Genomic DNA, 9697 nt, shown 5'->3' on the forward strand with positions numbered 1-9697 from the left:
ATGTGTGTGTGTGTGTGTGTATAAAATGTACAGATATATTATTGTGCAGTTGGTTTAATACCTTTTAGCAGTAATATATATGTATATATAATATGTGTAGGTGGGTGAATAATACATCCTGTGGATGCGCTGGGACACATCATCAGTGATGTTTCCTGGGGTCATCGGGTGTTTCGGGTCTTTTAACAAAATACACCCTCACCCAGGTGACCCGGCCGGGGGTGATCAAGCCCCGACCTGCGTCCCAGCAGCATTAGGCCACGGATCACCCCTTTTTATCCACAGCCATCTTGAAGCTCTTTCTGCGGCCTCTGTAGCGAGTCTAATGGCTACTATATGTAGTGAATGCTCTGTAGAGGGAGCAGCCAGCAAAGCCCCTGCATCCAACCTCCACAGGGAAACCGCAAGCTCTTCAACCCCTCTCTCGGCACTGATCAATCAGCTCTTTGTACCTGGCACTTTTCCTCTCGAATGCCTCTTCCATTCGATCTTCACAGGGCACAGTGTTCTAGTGACCCTTTTCCATTGCAGAGGGAGCAGGAAGGGGTATCTGCCATGTGAGCCTCCGTGCCATTGCACCTTCCCATCTCATCCATGCCCCTTGTTGCCTCATGCCTGCCACTTTACTCATGCAGATTTCCTCCACTGTCGCCCTCACATTCCGCTTGCTTGGCTATAGTTTGGCATTGGGAAACTACAAAGCCCTGCTCTTTCCCAAGCCACTGCCCCCACCATGGCCTTGTGCCTTAGCCTAGACTCCGCTGCCTCCAGCTCCCTTGAGGCTTTCCACTTTCTGCCAGTTCGGGGTCACTGGAGTCTCTATACTGCATTGCTTCTCTGGTGCGGGAGACCATGAACTCCTCTGTAATGCTGCTGAAAGTGAGCTGCAGGGTGCTACACTTCCCATACAGAGCTGTAGTTCTCAAGCTGTGAGGTAGACCGAGCCATCTGTGGAGATAGCTACTAACTTTCCTCTCCATTAGTTCGACTGATGAAATCAGCACTTCATATACCAGCAGAGGCCATAGAATCCGTGGCAGGATGCCATGCTGGTATATCCAGCACTTGAACTTTCCAGGCAAACCAGATTTATCAACCTTTTTGAGCCATGTCTCAAGCTCACTGATGGATAACTGGATAGAGGCTGTATCTTGGAGGCTGTGGTCAAAGAGCTTTCCGAGACTCTTCACTGGCTTCTCACTAATAGTTGGAATTGGGGTGTCCTCCAACATGTAGCTGAACTTGTCTGACTTCGTCTTTCTTCAGGACAAGTGATCTAGATTTGGCAGGCTTGAAGCTCATTCTTGCCCACTTGATGAGCCTCTCCAGGCCTTGAAGGAACCATCTGCTGCCCGAAACTGAAGATGTCAAGACTGTGAGGTCATCCATGTAAGCTCTTATCGGTGGTTGGCGCACCCCAGACTTGGACAGCGGGCCTCTGCACTCCACCTCAACAGCTTTGGCAACCATGTTCATGGCCAGTGCAAAGAGGATTACTGAAATTGTACATCCAGTAATGATACCCTTCTCCAGGCGATGCCAACTTCAGGTCCAGGATGAGGTCCGTGATCTTACTGGGGACATGGTGCCGGTTCAGTGCAGTCTCTACCAACTTTTGTTGTATGGACCTATATGCATTGGCCAAGTCGAGCCACAGCACAACCAGGTCTCCTCTGTTCTCCCGTGCTTCTCTGATCAGCTGGGTGATTACTCCAGTGTGCTCAAGACAGGCAGGCATCCCGGGAGTCCCTCCTTTCTGCACTGATGTATCAATGTAATCATTCTTAAAGGGGTCATCGGATGCCCATTTTCCACAAGTTGATATGATTCTTTAGGGTCTTAATGAAAAGTCTATAACATACTTTGGTTAAAATTTCTCAGTGGTAGTGTAAAAAACACCGGTTTTACCCTGTCAAAATCAGCTCTGTTTTCAGCACGCTGTTCTAGTCCATGTTGCTTTAAATGCTAATGAGCTCTGCTCACCCTCTCTTCCATGGGGTGACGAGCAGACTGTAAACTTCAGCCGCAAAACTGGCTAACTAGCACATTATTAGGAAAGGCGATTTGCAAAGATTCTTAAAAAACCCTTATACTCACTTCTTCTGTAGCTGAAGCTGGATCATGAATGATTCGCTTAAATGCATTTAGGCTGATCGGGGATCGGCGCATTCCCTTCAAAAACGAAAGTAACGTTAATCCTCTGCGTCTTAAGCGGCTCAGATGTCGGGAGTAAATGATGACTGCTATGTTCATTATTACATCCAACAACAAAACATCTCAATCGCTTAGGAGACATTGCAGAACTACGTCATTCTGACAGGAATCTCAGAACAGCCTGATTTGAGAGAGGGGATTTTAAAATGGGGATTTAAAAAAAAAAAACACTGGGTGGATTTTTATCATTATAGGGTGGATGTGTACACACACATTTATGTTCAAACAACAACAAAAGTGAATTTTGCATCCGTTGACCCCTTTAAGCAGGAAGTCAGTCATCTTCCTGGACAGAATACTGAAGAAGAATTTGCCCTCAACACTGAGCAACGAGATGGACCTAAATTGCTCCATGTTTGTGGAATTCTCTTCCTTAGGTATCCACACACCTTCAGCATATCTCCACTGGCTTGCAATAATTCCCCTGCGCCATATCGTCCGCAAGAATTTCCAGAGATATCGCAGCAGATCTGGGCAGCACTTATAAACCTTATAGGCATGGCTCCAGACTGCGACCATTTTTTCTGCCTGTGCGACTAAATTTTGTGTGCAGTCGCACTGGTGCTACCACCGCATTGTTCAACTCATAAGTGCTGCCATTTCTGTTGCATATGAGAAACATCAAACAGCAAATGAAATTGAAAGCATAATAAAACCGCGCTACTCATTTAAACTGCGCAGCGCTTCGCGTGTATAGCCTGGTGCGCGCATCAAAAATGGTGCAGATATTGAGGAAACGATGGATGGTTTTCAAGCTAAAGTAAAAGATCGCTTCTTAAACCAGAGAGGGGGAACATGTTGGTATTCTTGTGAGAAAAAACATGCAAGCACTGTCACCGTCAGCAAGTTTAGTTTTACTTTTCTTTATGTTTTCATTTTGAAAAACTTATCTTTGCTGTTTACCTCACGTTACACTATGGAGGCTCTCTTTTATTATTTTTTTTTTAATTTGATTCCTCAGTGTTGGCTAAACTTTCTGTAATTTATTAGTCGGTATATAATACAGCATGTGTTGTATGCCATGCCTCGTCTTATTCGTTTTTGTTAATAAACGTTTTGTAAGCTAGTTTGTCATTGTATCCTACTGTTTTATTGTTGTTGTGCTTTTTAATTAAGAATAACAATGAATCCATATTTTGTTTTAGTCTTAAAAAGTGAAAGGTGTGTAGATGTAAGTAAGCAAAACAGACAATTATCTTTTCTCATAAAACTTGACAACAAGATTGCGAATTGGAAAGTGAAAGCGTCCGAAGCCCGGCTTATAACACAGCAAAATAGGATCTCCCGTTCACAAAATCAAATCACAAATAATACTACTGATGAAAATGAACGGGTTGAATGTTAACCACTTTCGTTTCCATACAACTATAAAATATGATAAAAGTTCATTAGCTTGCATTGATTAATCCCATGTTGTAGCGCAAAAAAAAAAGAAAAATTGCGACCAAATCATGTGCTCGTGCAACCAACTGAGAAAGTTAGTTGCAAAAGAGCGACCAGTGGGAAGAATGAGTCTGGAGCCCTGCTTATAGGGCACGCCACTTCGTCCTGGGGCTGAAGTGGATCTTGCTGCCCTCACCACCTCCTGTATTTCTATCCAGCTTGGCTCCCTCATGTTGAAGTCAACCTTTGGGGCTGGTGGCTCAAGAAGGGCCTTTTGCTGTCCCAGGTCCAGCTCCCTATTGGGATCACGCAAGGTGTCATAAAGGAAGTGGTCTACTTCCTCCTTGGAGCATGTGAGCTGTCCACTGCGTTTGCTTTCAAGCAGCTCTTTTCTGAAGCCGAAGGGGTTGTCAATAAATTTCACCCGCTTCCGGGCTCTCTCCCTTACCTGTCTTCTGTGACACTCTGCTCTTCTCAAGGTCAGGAGCTTCTTCCTAATGATGTTGCGGAGCTCGATAAATGGTGGATTCTCCTCCTCCTGTGCAGTCTTGTAATGCTTTTTAAGAGCACAGAGCTGCTGTCGCAGTTGGTGAATTCTCTCTGCTCTCCATTTCTTAACTCTTTCCCCGCCAGCATTTTATAAAAAAGTTGCCAGCCACCGCCAGCGATTTTGATGATTTTCACTCAGATTTGATGGCCTCCAGTATATTTTGCTGTATGAATATTTGAATATGCAATACACCAAAATAAAGATCAGAGCATCTACTTTTAAACAAAAAAGCATTCTTTTTTTTATCAACACTTGAATATAGGTAGGTTTCATAAAAAATGCATAATTTTGAGTAAAAAGGTGAGAATCACATTTTTATCAAAAACTACATCTGGATAATATTCAGTACAATTATCATAGCATAAATCCAGTAAATCGCTTCCAAGAGTTAATGTATGGGGTCTTGATGATTTTCTCCTCTTGACCGAACTGTTCAGCTCCATAACTTACAATGACTGTAGTCAGAGCTTGAAGTGGACTGTCTGCATCACCTTTCCAAATGTTTGACGTTATCTTGTGCCTATATTGCCTTGTGCAATAACAGGGATGTTTTTCTGAACATTTTAGTATTGGTTTTATAGTATAATGTCATGTAGGTAATTGTTTAGTTAATTTATATGGTTAATTTATTTATTTTCTAGAAATTAAGCCTTGTGCAACATAAAGGGCATATATTTGTTTATCTGAGCCCTAGCATGTTTTCCTTACAGTGTAACTGTCTACACACCACTCTCCGCCTACACAGGTTCATAGAAAACTGGAACATTAGTTTTGTCACAGTCTCATGTGAGTAATGGCAATGCTCATAACATCGCGTTATCTGTTAGCCGATCTGCACTAAATATGGAAAATAATGGACAGTTTAAAACCAAGTCGATCAGACATAGAGTGAGCGTCATTATTTGGCAGTCGAGTGTATCTGACAGGTGTCACTATAACTTTACACGAAGCCATAAAGTGAAGCTCATCAGCAGGCTGCTGACACGTTGCGTTTTTCAAGATAATGTGGGATTTAAATGCTTTCGGGTAATTATGCATCAATAAACGGTACTAATTTTCTTAAGCCAAACCAGTTATAAACTGATTTGTAGACAACAAATGCCAAAAACTTTGGACACACCAGTAGTAGTAAGGAATGAATAAGCCTTATTCATCCAAAAAGAGTATGTCCGTTATTTATGCATTCATTGTTGGCAAATTTTCAAACTATGAAATTGCACACATGGAAGTTTGAAAATTATCCAGTGACAAAATAGTGAACAAATTAAAACTATCTTATGTTTTAGAGTAGGGCTGGGCGATATAGCTAAAAAATGTATCAACGATATATATAATTAACACAATTTATTGAGACAAACAACAAATATTTTTTGTTTTAACAATCAAACACTAAAAATGTAACAAATCTAATTTCTAAAGTTTTATATGCAGATTAAAAAGGTCTTTATTGTATAGGTCTAATTGTCTCCCGAGGCCACAGGAGGGCACATTTAAGATCTTCTCCGCATTAAGCTTCTATATTTCTCTAATATTTTGAATGAATAACGCAGCAGCGGCGCATCTCGTGGGCTAGACTAACAAAACATTAAAATGCAACAACGTCATAACTGCATCTTGCGCGCTACTGGTGATGCTCCCTGACGCACTCCTAACATTCAAATGCAAATGTTTATTTTAAATTTGACTAATATTCATCATCTCCTCATCACAGGCAGGCACAGCACTCATTTCAGCATGTGTTCGTGTTTGTGTGCACTGTCTGCGTCACTCATAGTACGTGCCTATATCGAACATTTTTTCTATCAATATCAAAGAAAGTTGTACCGTCGATAAATATCGATACCGTTTTATCGCCCATTTTAGAGTCTGCATAGTAACACTCTAGGGTTTTCTCAACCAAACTTCACGAAGTGCCACACTTTGTTTGATTTCACTATCCAGTCCAAAAGAATTCTTATTAGTTTTGTCGATTTATATGTGAATACATGTATTTGTCTACAAAACTAATTTCTTTAGATAATTTTTGGGCTTTTAAAGGAATAGTTAACCCAAACTTTTGGTATTTTACTCACCCTCATGTTGTTCCAAACTGTTTCTAAGATCATAAGAAACATGAATTCAGTCAAGTGTGTCCCAACTTTTTGTCTGGGAGTGTGTGTATATTTAGCGGTAACTTTCATATGAATATTTGCTATTTGTTTGTTGTAGATTCCGCCGCAGTGAGGAGCATGAGTACATAATGAAGCGGCGCTTGGAGGATCAGGACACAGTGATTGGCTCTCAGCGGCGGCTCCCCGGGGGTGTGGACAGCTTTCAGCACTGCGTCCTCAACTCTGCCTCCTCCCTCTACGAGACTGCACCAGACAACATGCAGCCATCGTCCAGCATGCAGTACTCTGTCTCGCAGACCTATCAGGTACAAAAGTCATCAACAGTTTTGCATTATTTTGGTAAATTTGTTTTGTGTTACACTCTGCTTTTTAAAGATTTAACTGGCAAGAAATTGTGGTTTGTGAGTGCAACTTCTGTAAAGAAATAAAAAAGTACTTATACAGTAATTATGAATGACTGGAAAATTCACAGAAATTCATTGGTCAAAAGCTGCAGGAACCTTGCTATGAGTGAGTGTTTTTTTTTTTTTTTTCATAAAGTGTTTCTTTGGCCCAAAAGCTGACAAATTTAGCAAAGCTATGTGCATTTAATTTATTTAAAGCACATTTTGGGATATATTGAAACTTGTAAGATTGAAAATTCATCACATAGTGTTAAAGGGAAATGACATTTCACTTTATGTAAGCAGTCCTGATAATTAACCATTTCTCCTTCTGCTCTAACAGTTGTCAATGGCCCAGAGTTCTGGTGGACATGGACATACCAGCAGTTCAGCTGTGCACAGTGGGCCTCATCACCATGGGCCAGCTGTCCAGCCTGTGGGCCAGGGTCACTCTCATGCTACCCCTACCCCTGCCCCTGCCCCAACACTGGGTCAGCAGCAGTTTCAAAGGCTCAAGGTAAGAGATCTGTTTAGAAGAGCATGGGAATGATCTGCCTTAATTTAGATGGATTGAGAACTGAGATGTATGTAATTTCAGGTTGAAGATGCTCTTTCCTATTTGGATCAAGTTAAACTTCAGTTTGGCAATCAGCCGCAGGTCTACAATGACTTCCTGGATATCATGAAAGAGTTCAAGTCTCAAAGGTCAGTTTGAGTTTTGTTTTTGTTAGATTTTTTTGTTCTTGGGGCTTGTTTTGATTCTGTCCCTTCTAGTTCGGTCTAGCTGCACACCTCGAATGGGTTGGTCTAGTTTTGGTGAGCGCCCTTGGGACTTTATCCTCAGCCAAGGTAGCTGAGAGAGACACTTAACCTGTCTTTGTACGTGCTTGTGTCTGCTTTTGTGCTCTGGCCCCTCTTTCCTTGTCAGTGATAGAGGAGAGGAATTGTTTGTGCCAGTAGGCCAAGCACTGAAGCGAGTAATTCTTCATTTATTTTGAAAGAACAGTAATCATACCTGTGTGCAGTACTTTATTTGTTATTTTCTTTTAAAATTCCTTTTTGAATTACTGATGAATTCTTTTCTTGCTTCCAAATGTTCTGCATTTCCAGATGAAAGTACAAATGCTTTGCAAGGCAGCAAAGTATAGTATTTTAAAGTGTCAGGCTTTTGAGTAAATAAATGTTAAATTAGAGCTGCTCATTACACTCGGTATTCGTCTTGAGTGTGAGAACCAACAAAGCACAACAGTTTTTGTGACAGTGATGAGGTCACAGTCACATTACCAAATTTATGCAGAGTGTAGTGATGTATAAAGTGCTGCTCACACAGAAGTTACTTTCAATCAGCTTTCGCAAAACTCCAAGTTGCATGAATTCCTATTAGTATTGCTAGACATTGCCTGAAAATTTCACTGAGCTACTTTAAATGTGACCGCACCTTTATATGGTTAAATAGAGTTGCAAATAAGGTTGTTGATTAGGTTTTGAGATGTGTGCGTTGCATTTAAAAGTGGAAGCAGTCAAGCAGATAAACACAAGCTTTTTTAAGGTCTGTGTAAAGGCAATTTAGAGAATTGCTTTTAAACACATTGTAAATGTTAGAAATGTATTGCTGAAAACATGTTGTAAAGACTGTGAACTATGTGGTACTAAATTGTGGAGTTAAACAGTTTTTCACCATTTTTTTGTTTCATTTTTTTTTGAGCGGGCCTGAAATTATGTCTCTGATGCACTGGAGCCACTGAGCATGGCCCCTCCTCTAACACTATAATTAACTAGAGCACATTAGCATCAGTGGTTTGCCCACTCAGTTGCGGGTTACTGTCATTACCGTTAGTTACTACAGCCTACAGTTTGCTAGCTAGTTCTGCCTTCATCATATTGTATATTATAAACATGTATGGCTGTGTATTGAGCTGCTAGAGGGAGCATCCATTCTGGTTGTAGCGGTATTTGACAGTTGAGAGAGGCGGCAGCTTTCCTGCAAGTGGTCGTGGCTTCCGTGCAGACAGTGGACATAATGCAGAATTTCACGGAATTTGTCAAAGTTTGGATGAATTAATCAAAAGTAGGTCATTACACTTGAATCAAATCACGATATGGACTAGTTTCTGTAAATTTTAAACCACAAAAAGACTATTTAAGTATGAATCCTGCATGTTCTGCTTGTCTCTATGTGAATGAGTGGTGCAGACGAGTGGTTTTGTTTACTAAACACATACTGAAGCACGTGAGATGCTCTGGGGCCAGTTGCACCAGCTAGACGTAAAAAAAGTTGGGTGTAAGTCCTATGCTGGGCTTTGCAACGTCCAGCTTTACGATAAATATTTACTCCTGTTGCATCAACTAAAACTACGATCAGGTGCAACTATGCCCGGCGTAGACGATGGACGTCCACGCCGACACATTCTCCAAAAAAAAAAGCAGCTCACTTTTTTTCTAGCTGACTGTGGAGTTTATGTACAATGAATGTCTTTCCTGAGGTAAATATGACTTTACATGACATTGTTCACACTTTTTATATAAACACATTTAGGGATGCACCGATACCACTTTTTCCAGTACTCGCCCTATACCGATACTTTTATTTTTGGTACTTGCCAATACCGAATACCGATACCGATATTTTTATTGCATGTGTAAATTTTTAAAATATTGGGTACAGAAACCAAAAGAGTATGTATAATGTTAGTTGGTTAACTTCATTTATCAAATAGATACAGTCAAACCAAAATTTATTCAGACACCTTCAACATTTCTCACATTATCACAGTTTATTCGTTATAGTTTAGAAAATGGTAATAAATATGACAAGAACTCAGAGTTAAACTGTGTCAGAACAAATTCAGCTTGATAATGCTAGATAACTTTGACAGAAAGGCATGTAATGGATTACAATACACCAAAAATTAGACAGCTGTTAGTATGACAGTATTTACACAACTATCAATACTTAGTCGGGCAACCCTTAGCCTTAAGCGTGAGTGAACATCAAAGATCACACAACAGAAGTGCTCTCTCTCGCTCTCTCTCTCTCTCTCTCTCTCTCTCTCTCT

The 9697-nt window shown here is 40.9% G+C and overlaps 1 protein-coding gene and 1 pseudogene across 1 annotated transcript in view; one reads left to right on the forward strand and one right to left on the reverse strand.

The window, feature by feature from the left end:
* The window catches only part of LOC107696650 (paired amphipathic helix protein Sin3a-like), a 33696-nt gene that overhangs the window by 1936 nt on the left and 22063 nt on the right, over positions 1 to 9697 (forward strand). Inside the window, exons 2-4 of the mRNA XM_016497100.1 lie at positions 6356 to 6563; positions 6985 to 7158; positions 7240 to 7346. Of these exons, the coding sequence (XP_016352586.1) occupies positions 6387 to 6563; positions 6985 to 7158; positions 7240 to 7346 (458 nt within the window). The 5' untranslated portion in view covers positions 6356 to 6386. The remainder of the gene's footprint in view (positions 1 to 6355; positions 6564 to 6984; positions 7159 to 7239; positions 7347 to 9697) is intronic.
* Positions 509 to 6225, reverse strand: LOC107696603 (uncharacterized; annotated as a pseudogene).

The sequence above is a fragment of the Sinocyclocheilus anshuiensis genome, unplaced genomic scaffold (assembly GCF_001515605.1).
Source record: "Sinocyclocheilus anshuiensis isolate Anshui unplaced genomic scaffold, SAMN03320099.WGS_v1.1 scaffold502, whole genome shotgun sequence".
In the NCBI taxonomy this organism is placed as follows: domain Eukaryota; kingdom Metazoa; phylum Chordata; class Actinopteri; order Cypriniformes; family Cyprinidae; genus Sinocyclocheilus; species Sinocyclocheilus anshuiensis.